The following is a 15,930-nucleotide window of genomic DNA, read 5'->3' on the forward strand; positions in this document are numbered from 1 at the left end:
CGTGTCTTAAGATTGACAGAAATATTAGTTTTTAACTTTATCATTATATACTAAAAAAAGTTAAACTCATACTTTTAACTTATTAGACTGACTGATTTTGAAATTGAAATTTTCACTTTTCTTTACTTCAACTGTGTGGTTTTAGTAATTAGACTATTTGACAGTAAAATACAATTACACAGTCATGTCTTTAAGTTTAACTTTTATTTATTGACCTTTGAAGTTTTATTTTTTTCTGAATCGATCATTGTGTTACATTTCACTTGTATGGTTAGCCTTTGTGTTATACTCCTGTTGAATTGTTTTGTATGCTATGTTTTGGAGTTTTGCCAATAATAACTAAAGATGTACAATATTTGGTATCAACATAGCATTAGTGATTGTTAACTTACTATATATTTTTGGATTAGTATATTTGAACTATTACTTTCCAGATGAAGACATTGATGTAGAAAATAAAATAAATTTACTTCCAGACGAAGACATTGATGTAGAAAATAAAATAAATTTACTTTCAGATGAAGACATTGATCATTGATGTACTTGTATAATATAAAATAAATTTAAATTTAAAGAAGCGAAGGAGGAACAAAATAAATAGAAACAAGTGAAGGAACATCATAAATAGATGAATCCCACATTCTGACATATAACGAAGTGAAGGAACAACATAAATAGAAGTGAAGGAACAACATAAACATAAATAGAAGTGAATGAGCTGAGATGTTTATGTTTATGTGAATTTTTTCAATATTAAAATATTTCGTTTTTTTTAATAGGAACTTGTTTGAAAATTTATTACACACTGTTTTTTATAAGTAGTTTAGAAAAAAAATTGTACCACAATATAAATTATTTTATAATACCAATGAATAAATAATACTATTTTTTCTATTAAATTCTTAAAAATTTATTATTATTATTTTTTTAGTTATTTAAATTTATCTTTTCCATGTCATTAATGAAGGATAATTTTGTAAAAATATTTATAATTTTTTATTTTCATATAATAATAATACTTTTTTTAATACGTGTGAAAAATCCAAAATGAATTATAATAAAAAATAAAATGTAATAAAAAAACGGAGGGAGGATTCTTCTAACTAAATTAAATGAAATTCTCTATGAGAATGAATCAATTCTCTCTTTTTTAATAAGATTTTAGTCATGTAATTTATGTTATTGAATGAAAGCTTGAAATTATGTAATTGGAGGAAGTTGAAGCTCTTCTTTCTTCTTGCACATCATACACGTCTTGTAAGGTTCAAAAAGATTACGATCACTTATACAACTTCCATCAGTCTTAGTTAATATAATAGTTAGTGCAAATTCGGATCAAACACTAGTCTCGACAAAGGTAGTTTTTTGGTTCGACAAATATGTAACATGCAGTCGAAGTCTGTTCACCTGCTGATCCTGCATGCTATAGTCGAAGTATACTCAAGCATGCAGTAGTCGGAATTGCTAGGATTATTAGCATGTTGAATTGGACATTTTATTTAGCCCAATTATTTAAGTTACCTTGTAGTCTAAGTTAGCTTAGTAGTCTATAAATAGATAAGTTCTCTCAAGTTGTTGAGAGAGAATTTTGGTTGTTGATATTCACTTGTAATCTTTGAATCCTAATAGAAGAAGTGAATAGTAAAACATTTATAACCAATCCTTATTATTATTATTCCCCCGCCTCTCACTTTCGTAAAATCTAATAGGGTTTCTTGTGTCTGTTCAAGAAACTCAATCTTTCTCATATTTTGATTTGTTCATGATGACACCGATTCACAACAAACTGGTTTGGTGAACGTGGATGTCCTAACCAAACTTCTTCAGATGTTTTCATTCCCAAGGCAGTCGAATGACACCTATTATCAGGTATGCTGTAGTCACAACAACCTCGACCCAAAATACTTTCTTCAATCCAGCACTAACTAACACACACCTTACTCTTTTCAGAATGGTTCGATTAAACCTTTCAGCCAAACTACTTTGTTGGAGAGTCCCTGTAGTAGTTTTGTGCCTTTCCATACCAGATGCAACATAATAGTTGTCGAAAGCCTCATTGCAAAATTCAAGACCATTGTCGGTTCTCAACCTCAGCTTCAAGGATATATAAGCCTATGGTAACATCGACTAATCCTCAGTTCAAGCTGAGTTTGACTCAAAGTCCTATTACTAAAGTCGAAAGAACCTGTATGAATATAATTCCATATGCTAGTATAATAGGTCCTTTGATGTATGCTATGGTCTGTACGAGGCCAAACATAGCGTACAAAGTGAGCCTTGTAAGCATGTATATGGTCAATCCTGGGAAGGCACTTTGGCAAACATTAAATTAGATTCTAAGGTACATAAATGGGTCTATGAATATAATACTTATTTATTAGGAGCCTATGGTGATGATAGCAAATTCGAAATTGAAGGATTTGTCAAATCTGATTATGCAGGATGTATGGATTCTAGAAAATCTATTTCTGGATATGTGTTCACTATGTTTGACACAATAATCAGTTGAGAAGTAACACTTCAGAAGATTGTTGCCTTATCAATCACTGAAGCGAAATATACTACCCTTATTGAAGCTATGAAATAAGCATTGTGGCTTGAAAGTTTTGCTAAGGAGCATAAACTTCAAGGTCAAGTTGTCACTATTAAATGTGATAGTCAAAGTGCGATACACCTGTCAAAGAATTCAACATATCATGAGAAAATCAAGCACATCGACATGAGGATGCATTTTGTCAGGGAGATAATCGAGCATGGAGAAGTCCAAGTACTAAAGGTTTCGACTGATGACAATGATGCGGATATGATCACCGACATTACTAAGCTACAATTTTTTCCCACTGTATACAGTTGATAAAGCTGCATGAAGAAAGCTAGTTTTTTTTACCTTGATGTTGTAGAGTTTGTTCTAAGGTGGAGATTTGTGAGAATTAGGATCAAACTCTAGTCTCGACAGGGATAGCTTCTTGGTTCGACAAAGGTTTAACATGCAATCGAAGTCTGTTCACATGCTGATCCTAGATGTTGTAGTCGAAATATTCTCAAACATGCTATAGTCGAAATTGGTAGGATTATTAGTATGTCAAATTAGGCCTTTTGTTTAGCCCAATTTTTTAAGTTAGCTTAGTAGTCCATAAACAGACTAGTTCTCTCAAGTTGTTGAGAAAGAGTTTTGGTTGTTGATATTCACTTGTAATCTTTGAATCCTAATAGAGAAAGTGAATAGTAAAACAATTATAACCAATCCTTCTTCTTCTTCTTCTTCTTCTTTCTTTGTCTCTCTCTTTCGTAAAACCTAATAGTTTCTTGTGTTTGTTCAAGAAAATTAATGTTTCTCATATTTTGATTTGTTCTTGACGACATCGATGCACAACAATAGTTCTAGCAATTCTTCAAGCATAAATGCTTCGAAATCTACTACTCCTCGATCTCTATCTCAAGACTCAATTGGTTATGGCACGTCTTATCCTTCCTTTAATGGATCTTACCATGGACGTGGTGTGTGTGGAGGCCGTGATCGTGGCTTTTTAATTTAAGTAACACGCAATACCATATGCGTTCGAGTTTGGTCACATAGCTACCATGTTCTATCATCGATTTAATCAACAATTTCTAGAACCTATACCAAATGATCAACAAAGTTTCACAACTTCTCAAATAGCTTATTATTAGCTTAAGTATATACAAGATGTAGTGTATTTTGTATTTCTGTATGGAATATGGCGTGTTTTATCTTGTATGTATACTTTAGTTCAGTTTGTATTCAGTTAGGTTGTTAGAATCTCCAACAAACTCTAACAAACTATATATGTGTATATATAACATTTTACCTAATATTTATCCGTTAATGAAAATAGTTAAACATTTCATCATTTTTCATCTTTCTTCTTCCAAGTTTTTCTGTTTTGATTCTACCATGACATATGTGATCTTCATCATCAACATGATATCAGAGCTTAACGGTCTCTAGTAGCCATTGTCATCTTCTCTCTGTGTTTCACTATCTTCTCTACAACTCCTTGAAGCTACTTTTTGAATCTCCGCCTCAGTTGTATTTTTCTTCCTGGTAATTGCATTTATTTATTTAATTTTCTTCTGTTTTTTTCCTGCAATGGCACACCATAACTTCACTGACTTCTCCATAAATTCTGCAAATTTGTATTACTTGCATCCAAGTAAAAATCTTGCACTTGTTCTTGTTTCACCACCTCTTGACGACATAAATTATCACACTTGGGACATGTCAATGCAAATTACGTTGATTTCCAATAACAAAGATAATCTCATTGATGGAACCGTAACCAAACCTCCAATTATTGATCCTCTTTATTCATATTGGATTCGATGCAATACCATGATCCTCGCTTGGACTCAGCGCTTAATTTCAAAATCCATCACAATATAAGTGCTTTGGATTGACACTGCAGATGGTGTTTGGAAGAACTTACAGACTCATTTTTCTCATAGTGACATTTTCCGCATCTCAAATACTCAAGAAGATCTCTACAAATTTTGTCAAGGTACTCTCGATGTTTCCAATTACTTTATTCAGTTGAAGGTTATGTGGGATGGATTAGAAAATTATCGCCCAATTTTTGCATGTTCTTGTGCATTCCTTGTTCCCGTGGTGCTCTTATATCAGCTAAACGATATAAATAACACGATTATGTGATTCATTTCCTTAAGGGGTCGAATGAAAAGTTTACTCATTCAAAATCACAAGTCATGATTTTGAACCACTTACCTAATATTGATAAAGTTTCATCTCTTGTTATCCAACAAGAAAGAGAGATGAATAGCTCCGTTTCCCCTATAATCTCAAGTGCTTGAAACTTAGATGAGGTTACAACCTTACAGGTTCATATTGGTAAATCTAGGGATGACAAAATGGATGGATTGAATCGTTAATGGATGGATCAAAACAATCAATTAGTCCATTAACAATCCACTAAAATTTTCTTTAAAATATCCAATCCAATCCATCTATTAAAAATAAAATTCATCCAATCCATCCATTATCATATTTTTAGTGGATGGATATCCATCAATCCATTTTTTTTTGAAAAAATTAATTTTTTTGTTTTTGTAAAAATCGATTTTTTTTTACTTTTGGAAAAAATCATTTTTTTAAGAAAAAAAATTAATTTTTGTATTTTAATGAAAAAAATTCAGTTTTTTTTAGAAAAATAAAATGTTTTTTAGAATTTTTTCGAGAAAAAAACATATTTTTGTATTTTCAGAAAAAAATAATTTAAAAATCATTTTTTTTCCGATTTTTTTTATATTCGTAAAAAAGTAACTTTTTCGAAAATAAAATCAAATTTTGGTATTTTCCAAAAAAATGATTTTTAAATTTTTGAGACAAATCGTTTTTTTGAATTTTTTAAAAAATCATTTTTTTTTCAAAAAAATAAATTAATTTTGTATTTTCAAAAAAATCATTTTTTAATATTTGAAAAAATTATTCTTTTAAAGTTAGATAAAAAAAATCCATTGGATCATTAAAATATATTGGATGGTTTGGATCAATCCATACTTATAAATGGATAGATTTAATTCAATCCATTAACTTAATTTTTTATGAAGTGAATAAATTGAATGGATTTTGTTTTAATGGATCCAATTGACACCCTAGGTAAACCTGGTTACAATGCTTCAAAAGCCAAAACTCAAGCATTAAGTGGTCCTAAAGGTCATAGTGTGTATGCACTTATTATGCCAGGACAAATAATACCATTTAAATATGATTTATAAAACATGGTTTTCCACCCGGTTTAAAAGACAAGAGTAAAGTTCAAAATGTTGGTATTTTGCCACGAAAACTGGTGTCACTGTCAACAATGAATCAGAGGTTTCCTTAGCAGGCTTAACTTCATCCAATTTTGGCTTTAATCAAGAGTAGGGTTGGAAATGAACCAAACCAACTCGAAAATAGTTCGAGACTCGATTCGATAATTAATTCGTTGGACTTGGTTCATGAACCAAATGAGTCGAACTTGAGCTCAAAACTAAGTTAGTAAAATAAATGAGCTGAACTTGAGCTATGTATAGTTCGACTCATTAGGTTCATGAGTCGACTCGGTTATATATATATATATATATATATATATATATATATATATATATATATATATATATATATATATATATATATATATATTTTAAATCATATATCTCAATAGTATCATTTAAAAAAATAATGTATAGATTTTAACCTTTTAACTTATCAAATTAAATATTTTAAAAAATACTTGTGACATTTTTTTATACAAAGTAAAATACTTCTAACTCAAAAAAAAAACATAATGCACCGTGACTTTTAATTTTAAAGTGCCATTTTAAACTACTTCTAAATTTGTTTTTTAAACTACCACTTTAAAAATAGTTTTTGAGACAAACTTAAACTCAAAAAGAATAGTTTTTGAATTAGACTTTTAAATTTATCTCTTGAAAGCTTTATTTTGTTTTAATATTTTCCCTTTAAAAAGAATAATTTAAAATTTCAAATATAATAAAAAAATTTAAACTTTAAAAAATAACTTTTTAGTCTGTGAAGTAAACAAACTGAACCTAACGAGTTGAACCGAGTTGTTCAAGAGCTTAAAACGAGTCGAGTTCGAACTTAAAAAAAAGTTCGTGTCGAACTCGAGTCGAGTTTCGAGCTAAACCAATTCTTATCGAGTCGAGTCGAGCTGACAACGGGTTCGACTCGACTCGACTCATTTCCAGCCCTAATCAAGAGCAATACAACAATATCTTGGAACTTCTTCAACAATATAAACTCACTTCCAAGGCCAATTCAATGTCCACTTCACATTTTGCTTTGAGTTCACATGTCTCAATTGTTAATGGTAAGCATTCTAATATCTAGATATTAGATACATGAGCCACTGATCACATTTCTCATAACATATCTTTATTCATTAACCATAAAACGTAACCCCCATATCACTTAGAGTACCTGATGATTCTCAAACCATTTCTTCTATATGTGGCACTATTATTGTTTCATCTTACTTAACCCTGCATAATGTACAATACATTCCTAGTTTTCATGTGAACCTCATTTCCATTGCTAAGTTGCTTACTAGCAATAATTGTGTTGTTCAATTCAATGTTAATTCCTGTCATATCATGCAGAATAATTCAAAGGAAATGATTGGTAATTCTATAGGGCAACATTCTTCTTAACTCGTCTATTACAAATACTTCTTATAATCTTTGAAACTTAAGACTAAGACACATATCTGACCTAGATTTAGAAGTTATTTCTATTTTTTTTCCTTTAGTTTCATGCAAAAATAAAGATGTACCTTGTGATTCATGTCACTTTACAAAGCAAAGGAAACTTCTTATTCCTAATAGCACTACACGCTCCTCTGCACCTTTTGATATTTTACATACTGATTTGTGGGGACCATTTTCTACTATGTCAACCTTAGGTCATAAATACTTTCTAACCCTAGTAGATGATTATACACAATATATTTGGGTTATTTTCCTCAAAACCAAAAATCAAACCAAATCTAGACTGATTTAATTTGTAGCCTACATTGAAAATCAGTTCAAAAAATCTCTAAAATGCCTAAGGTCTGATAATGGCACAAAATTTGTTGCCATGTCCTCATATTTTTTTTCCAAAGGGATCATTCACCAAAAGTATTAGACTTTTTTTCTCAAGTGCCCTTTTTCTAAAATTAAAATCCCATTTTACCCCAGTTTGAAATTTTTTTCGCAATCTACCCCCTTTTTCTTATTGGGCTCGTCCATTCATTGGACGAGGGTATGAAGCCCAAAACGCGCTGGGAAGGCTCGGCCATTCTTTGGCCGAGCGTGTGAAGGAATTATTATTTTTTATAATATTTTAAAAACTTTATTAAATTGTTTTCTAATTATTATTAAATAGTATTTTAATTAATTCTATATTTAATTAATATAATTGATTTTTTTAAAAATAATAATAATATTTTTATAAAAATATTTAAAATAAAATGTTAATAATAATAGTTTTTTATAATAATAATAATTTTTTAATATTGTTTTTTTAAAATATTAATAATAAAAATGATTATTTTTTATAATATTAATAATAGAAATAATTAATTTTTTTAAGAATTACAATGGAAGAAATACATTTTATTGATATAATGGAAGCAATACATTTTACTTATAGTGACCGCCTGTTCCACATCTTGTGCCAACTTTTTTGCGTTTTTTCTTGCCCAAATCTTCTTGTCTTTGTCTTGCGGGAGACAGAGATGAGTCGAAAGACAATTCATCAAGGGCGTCTTGTTGTTGTTGATGTTGTTGACTTTGATGTTGTTGTGATGTGTTTGGAGGCATATCCATACCGTCGAGTTCTTGAATGCGAAAAGAAAGCATACTCATTAGATGGTCATCGGTGAGGTCAAAGTTGGGTAGTGAATGTGTGGCTTGTGTGTAGGTTTCGGGTTGGGTGTGTTGGATAGGAGGATAATAGACATCATCAGGGTTGTATGTGGGAGTGGGATGTGCGAATGTGGTGTTAGAAGGTTGGGGTTGAGAATGAGGGTTTGAGTATTCAAAGTTGGGTTGAGGAATTGAAGTGTATTGTATGGGTGGGCGTAGGTTGGTTTGTTATTGATATTGTTGGTTGTAATAGTAGTTTGTTTGAGGGAATGGAGTGTGGGGATTATGGTGTTGGGTTGAGGTGGAATAAATTGTGTGTTGTTGTGTGGTCTGGGTGTGTTGGTAAGTTTGTTGAGCTGAGGATGATGGTTGGTTAGGTTGTTGTGGGGGTGATGTTGTTTGTTGGGTTGAAGAAGCTACACGTTGACGGGGATCATTCAAAAACTGTGTCGGAGCAACGTGCATAAAAGGAATTGATAAAAACCAATTCATGTATTCTCTACCCGACTTAGACGCACCAATTACCGAGTTTCCTTGTAACACCAAATGCCTTCTTCTTTTCCATTCTTTCAGCTCTTCTTTATTTAAATCTTGCCAATGCGTGTCCCAAGCTTGGACCATAGTCATGTTATGGTGTTCACTTAGACATCTTGGCCGAGACGGTATTTGTTGTTCAAATCCAAATTGGAGTTTGACTCGATCCGTCTGATGCATCTCAACGGTAAAGAAACATATCATATATGTTGTTGCACTCCAGACTCGACTGTCATTATAATCAGGCACTGGATATTGTATGTAGGGCCTCCAAATAAACTGTTAAAAGAAATATAACTATTAGAATGTATAAAATAAATTTAAATAAGTTTAATATTATAATTAATCATTCTTACATCGTTTTCTTCCATGTGTTCTATTGCAACACGGTACCCTCGTAGATGATGACGAGGATTATTTCCATAATTCATACCTCGTTTGCACCATCTTGCATATTAAAAAAAAATACGTTAAAGCGACGCATAAATAATTTTGATAAATATAAATTGCATTTAAATGAAAATCGTTACCTTAATACATAAGGATGTGATGGAACCTCGTTACTAATCGGGGCTAACAAGGGTATGCGTGTGAATGCCCATACAGTTAGTAATACAACACATCCTCCTATGCTCTTGACTCCTTTATGGGCCGCCTTGCACATATGTCTATATAGTGTCGCCAAACAAGCAGAACCCCAACTGTATGTATTACATTTTTTAAGGTCTCCTACTAAAGGTAACCAAGAAGAATGCAACAAGTTGTGACTCTTATCTGCCATTAAAAAAGTAGCAATTAAAAGTAAAATATAAATTTTTGCATGAAGAATATTTTCTGCCTCGGACGGGTTAGGGTTATTTTTGAGTTGTGTTAATACTGCTTCTAACCAAACTATTTTGACAGAAGCACCATTTTTATCCGAAGCTGTTGGTTCGATGCCCAAATTTTCCATGTAAACATCATTGGTTACGTTTGTTGGGCCATTAACAGCTTTACCATGGATTCGGAGACCGAGTAACATACTCACATCCTCTAGTGTGATTGTACATTCACCTGTTGGTAAATGAAAGGTATGTGTCTCCGGTCTCCATCTCTCTAACAATGCAACAATTAGTTTAGAGTCTACTTTTAGACTTGCAATCTTGGCCACATTTGCAAAACCGGCTAGTTCCAAATATGGTATTATAACCGCACTTGGTTGAATGTATGTATGCGAATGGACCCGAAACCTACCGTCTTGCTGAAATTAAAATAAAAAACGGTAATGAATATTTGATCTGATATTTACATATTGAATTTGTGAAATAAACTTGAAAGAGACTTACGTATTCGACAATGTTTGCTGCCGTCCCACGATGTGATTCGTCCATCCATAACAAAGACATTTTGGAAGAAAGTGTAGAAATTGAAGAGAGTAAATATTTGAAGAGAGTAAGAATTTGTAAAATAGAAATTGTAGGTAGATGATGAGAAGGAAGTGTAGAGGTATGAATTATTTATAGTGGTAAAATATAATAAATATATTGGTTAAGATTTTAATGGGGGATTTGACATTGCATGGAATGCATGCAATTTTTTTTTGTAGGGAATCATGCAAGATGAGATTCCCACGCTGATGGGAAGTTGCACTGCCCAAAAGCCTGTCTTAAGGCTCATCACTTTGATGGACGAGTTATCCTTTGGTCTTTATAAGCTCGTCCAATAGAATGGAGAGGTGATGCTTTGCCGTATGGGCTCGTCCAATGGAGTGACGAGTTTACTCTTTTAGGGTTTTGGCTCGCCCAATGAATGGACGAGCTAGTACTACCTAGGGATCACGCCTTCTCTCCTTCTCTCTCTTCCTATTAAATGAATATCAGCATTGTAACACCTCAAAATTTGCCCTCCTCTCTTGGGACTAGCTTAGCATATTGCATTTCATTTTGTAGGACATTAGTCATTGCATATTGCATATCATGGAAAATACACAAGTCATCCTCCTAAGTCTTGCTCAGAAGATAGAGAGGTTAAAAGATTCTAGCTTGAGAGTCTCATGAATTGATCACTAGCCATCTGGGGGTTTGTGCTTCAATTAGGGTTTATGGGTTCCTTAAGGAGGTTGAGTGTTATCTTATTTTCCAGAGTATATCACCATCATCATGGTTTTATCATCACCAAAAGGTTCATTGTGCCTGATCATGTTCCTTAGGATTAGGGTTTTGACCTTTGGTCAACCCTAATCAGTTGCATTCTAATAGTCAGGGTTTCTCAAGGAGATGAGGTCTTTCTTGAGAAGGAGATCATCATATGGTTATTATGTGGAGCTTGTATAAGCTAGGGTTTCATTTTTGGAGCCATTTCATCAAGTGGTTGAGGCTCAAAATCATCTGTGCATGATCAAGTCAACTGTAAGTCAATTGCCAAGTCAACTGTAGATTTGGAGGTGGGAGGTGATCAGAGATACCTCATTCATGTTCAAACAAGTCTCATTTGACATTTCAAACACTCACATTGAAGAATTTGAAGTCAAGTCAAGACTTTCCCAAAATAGCAAGTGACCTGTAATTTGAACTTTCCAAAAATGGAAAGGTTTTGAACCAACTTCCACTCAAGATTACATCACCAAGAAAGCTTCAAATGGAATTTTGTCCAACATGAAAGTTGAAGATCTTTCTCTCCCATTTCCAAAACGTCCAAGATCATGGATTTCTCATGTGTGATTGAGGAGATATGGTTCAATCATGGCAAAGTGTGTTCAAAAGTTCAAATGAGCATAACTTTCAAACCAAAGCTCCAAAATGAGTGGTTCTTTTTGCATTTTGATCCTCATAACATGTACTTTCCAAGCATATCATTACATGGCATGAAATCTCATTGCATGATCATTGGTTCACTCATGAAGATTTGTGAAGAAAGATTGCTAAAACCATTTTGGATGATTGCATGCATACAAAACCTATCCTAAAGTGTGCATGGACTTATTTTAAGGGATTTTGGGCCTTGAAAGAGTACTGTTCACGTGGCATGGGGTGCATGAAGTGGAAATATCATTTTTGCACAAACACCTTCTAACTTACTAATCACATTTGCATTAGGCTTAAGTTGGTTTTAAACATGATTAGTAGGAAGTATATATACTTAATCATAACTGTTTTTCATCAGAAGCTACAATTTCAGATCTAGATCCAAGAATCCCAAAAAATTTTCTCTCAAAATTTTCTGCAAATTCTTCACACAAAAGCATGTTCTATTGTTAGATTCATGATCATGAGGTATTGTTGAGCAAGTTTGGACGTGAATTCGAAGCAATTGGTGCCATATTGAATTGTACTCAGAGCTTGAAGTATTCATGGAGTTTGGAAATTGAACTGAGTTCGTGCATGCTGGAGCTTCTAATTCCTCATCAAATTCATCATCAAGCATTGTAGAAGAGAATTGAAGCATTGCTAAGCATTGTAGAGCACGATTCCACTGGCTGTTCATCAAGAAGGTCAGAATTCGACCTCTTTAATTCTCAATTTCTTTGTGATATTTGTGTAGAGCTTTTAGTGGTGATGATGCTGATGTAAAATTCGAGTGAATTGGTGAACTATACGTGAAGTTATGCATGTTTAAAGTTTTGATGTCAAAATTTAATTCCTTCGATTTGGACTTGTTATGAAGTTTTTGCATGAAATGTTGTTGGATCTTGATTGTATGTGTGATGAGGAATCGTTTGGTGTTGGTCTTGTTAATTTCTGGACATGTTGTGAAAATCTGGAAAATCCAGATGAAGATCTTCATGATCTTCATCTTCAACCTTGCTGTTCCCAGTTTTGCTACGAATTGGCTAGGTTTTAGCTACGAAATTAGGATTAGCTACGAAATTCAAAGAGCGCGCCAGGCTTAGGGTTTTGTATTGAAACGCAGTCGTTTTGAATGTGGCGCGCTGGGTAATTCAAAAACGCGCATGGTTCGAATCCGGTTGAGTGTGTTTTTTCAAATTGCAATGCTATTATTTCTTTTCCCTCCCATTTTCCATGCTTGGCTCATTTTTTATTTCAAATTTTTCTATCAACTTCAAAAAATCATTCAAAATTGAAAAATGCGCCAAATGATCTCCAATTTTTTGCATCATGATCCTCATTCTGTCTACTTTTTTATGATCATTAAATTGCAAGTTGTGCCTGGCATAAAAAATGATTTGTCCTAGGGTGATTGCACATGTATGTATGTTTGACCTTGCCTTGTTCCATTCATCATAAAATGCTCAAAAATGATCCAATGCTTTTGAAATTGTGTGAGTGATTTCTAGACATGTTGAGTGATGTTTTGGCTTTGGTTTGAGATTTTTACCATGATTCATCTCTGTTTTATGCTTATGCTAACTTGGTGTGACAATTTGTGTCACACATGTGCTTGTCTTGATTGATCAAAGTGATTGCCATGCCTAATGATGTCCAATGCCTCTGATTTTTTGTATGATGACCATGTTATATGTCTTGTGTACTCATGATTTTTGCCAAGATTATTTGAATCATTTTTGATTTGATGTGCATTTGTTTCTTCTGATGTCTCAATGTGGTCATCATTTGCATACCTTGCCATGTTTTGTTCATGAAATGAATATGATTAATGATTTTGATGTGGGACTTTTTGAGATGTGTTCCTGATTGAATGAAGATGATTCATGTTAAATTTCATGTTCTGTTTTGAATGGTTGACCCTCTTTTGACCCTCTTTTGACCCTAGGCTTTGGACTCACTGTTTGGATTGTGGATTTCAGGTTCAAAGGCACATTGCCATGATTGGAGTGGCTCATTCATTTGAGTTTGGTTAATTGGTTGATGATTGGCTAACATTGTGTTGTTTTGTAGGTTGATGCCAAATCATTTGAGTTTGCCTTGTGGCTTGCACATTGTGAACATTGTCTGTCTGTTTGTTATTGCCTGTTGACTGTTTGTCTGTACAGTTGAACTGGTTAGTTTAGATGTTTTTACAGGTGCATAAGTTGCTTTGGGTTCTTTTGAACTTTGCTTGGCTAGCTTGTGGTTTGCTTACCACTGAGGTAGAATCTCTTGACTGCATGTAGTCTGGTAGACCTGTCCATTTATGTGGGCAGGCACCTGTCTGAAGCCCTCCTTAAGAGGCAATGCTTGTGAATGTTTAATTTTTGTGCCAAGCAGGTAAAGACCTCTTTAGAGGCAATTGGCAGATAAAAGAGATGTGTAATTCATCTCCTGCTATTCAGTTGTGTCATTCACTTTGCTCACACACCATGTGTTGATGCATTGTGAATAAGGACCCAAGATCCTGTTGTGTCAGTCATCTGTGGAGAAGAGTTCCTACATTCTGAACTCCCACACTTTCTATTTGAGTCAAGCTCTCCCAGGCCAGGGATAAGAGCTATGAGGCATAACCCTCATCTCCATTTCATCTGCTTCACCCTAACTCTCAATGTTAGGGTTAAGAGCTAACCACACCCTATTCCAGTTGGCTTGTTTTTACAGCCTAGCCTTGTATGAGCCCAATTGCTTGCATATAGTGTGTGTGATTGCCTTATTATGCTTGTTTGCTGCTTATCTGCTGTTTCAACTTGCTGCCTGTGCGAGTTAGGATCTGTTTAGATACCTCAATCTAGGACCATTGTGGATTGCATGACAACTATTAGGCTCGAGTCAGTCTCCCTTTTAGTTTGTTATTTCCCGGTCTCTGGTTAGGAGAAAGTTTCTCCCCTGTTAAGGGGAACTACGTTGCCCTGATCCTCATACCAGATGAGGTACGTAGGCAGGAGATCGTGCGAGATCTCTCCGGGCACCCTTTTCTTTTTTTTGTGTGTGTTTGCTTGACAGTTATTAGGCTCGAGTTCCAGACTCCCTATTAATTTGTCTGTTTGTTAACCCCCTTTGTGTGTGTTTGGAGTCTGACGTAAGTCCAGCGATTGGCAGTTGGTTTCCTGTTTGTGTTCTGTTTGGCGTGCGTAGCCGAACTATGGTAGCTCTGATTCTCATTCCAGATGAGATACGTAGGCATAGGATGCGGTATCCTAGCGAGCCCATTCCCCTCTTCTTCCATCTGTGTTTCCTTCCAGTGTGTGTGTGCTTTCTTTTGAGCAGTTATTTAGCAACCTCATCCTTTTCTTTTGAGCGTGGATCCCGTCGAGTACGACGGATGCGTAGGGGTGCTAATACCTTCCCTTCGCATAACTGACTCCCGATCCCATCTCTCTCTGGTCGCGAGACCATGTCTTTTCCAGGTTTACTTCGAGCGTTTCCTTTCCCTCTTTTGGGATAAATAACGCACGGTGGCGGCTCTGTTTGTTTAGTCTTTTTTCCCGCCGGTTGTTTTTCGCGGATGCGACAACTGGCGACTCTGCTGGGGACAAAAGAAGTTGACCTCTTGCTGGTCCGTCTTCCCTAAGCGAGTCACTCCTAGCGTTCTTTAGGATAGTTTAGGTTGCTTGTGTTGCTCTTTTATTGCATTTATGATTATTATGTTGTGTATATATTTGCATAAATGTTTGCATGCATCATACTATCATTGTGCTGACTCCGTACAGGTTGGTTCCTCTGAGTTTGGGGTGGGTGTTCTGCGTGGGGCTAAAACCCAGGCCCGAGTATACACCTAGGATTAGTGTGGTCTCATGTTGCCTCTCATGTTAGGTCAACATGTTTTGGGCGACGTGACATACCACAAGCTGGACGAGGTTCTTTTGAGGAAGCTCTTCCTTTGTGGAGTATCCACTTTGGTTGAGTCATTTCATCTGAGCTGGTGACTTCGGTGACCATTCTTTCCCGGATCTTTCGTTTAGACGATCTTAAGAGAGCTGCAGCGGCACACCCGAAAGGGCAAACCCGTTGAGTATCTTTGCCCGATTGTCGAGACCATTATCCGCCTTAGGATGACCTGATTAGAATTCACCTGTGAGGGGAGGGTTGATTCTTACAGATGCATGGTCTGATGGTGACTTTGATGGTGACTAATGGTTCAGTTATTGATCAGAGTTCTATTTATAAGTCGGATTTATGGATTTACTTCCGAGACGCCGGA

The 15,930-nt window shown here is 34.5% G+C and overlaps 1 protein-coding gene across 1 annotated transcript; it reads right to left on the reverse strand.

Moving 5' to 3' along the window:
* Nucleotides 1–8,163: 8,163 nt before the first annotated feature.
* Nucleotides 8,164–10,307, reverse strand: LOC127094057 (serine/threonine-protein phosphatase 7 long form homolog). The gene is made up of 6 exons (XM_051032928.1): nucleotides 10,248–10,307; nucleotides 9,832–10,162; nucleotides 9,453–9,696; nucleotides 9,279–9,369; nucleotides 8,907–9,201; nucleotides 8,164–8,360 (listed from the first exon to the last, which is right to left on the reverse strand). The coding sequence occupies exons 1-6, from the start codon at nucleotides 10,305–10,307 to the stop codon at nucleotides 8,164–8,166; spliced, it is 1,218 nt and encodes a 405-aa protein (XP_050888885.1).
* Nucleotides 10,308–15,930: the final 5,623 nt, after the last annotated feature.

This window comes from Lathyrus oleraceus, chromosome 6 (assembly GCF_024323335.1).
Source record: "Lathyrus oleraceus cultivar Zhongwan6 chromosome 6, CAAS_Psat_ZW6_1.0, whole genome shotgun sequence".
Classification (NCBI taxonomy): Eukaryota; Viridiplantae; Streptophyta; class Magnoliopsida; order Fabales; family Fabaceae; genus Lathyrus; species Lathyrus oleraceus.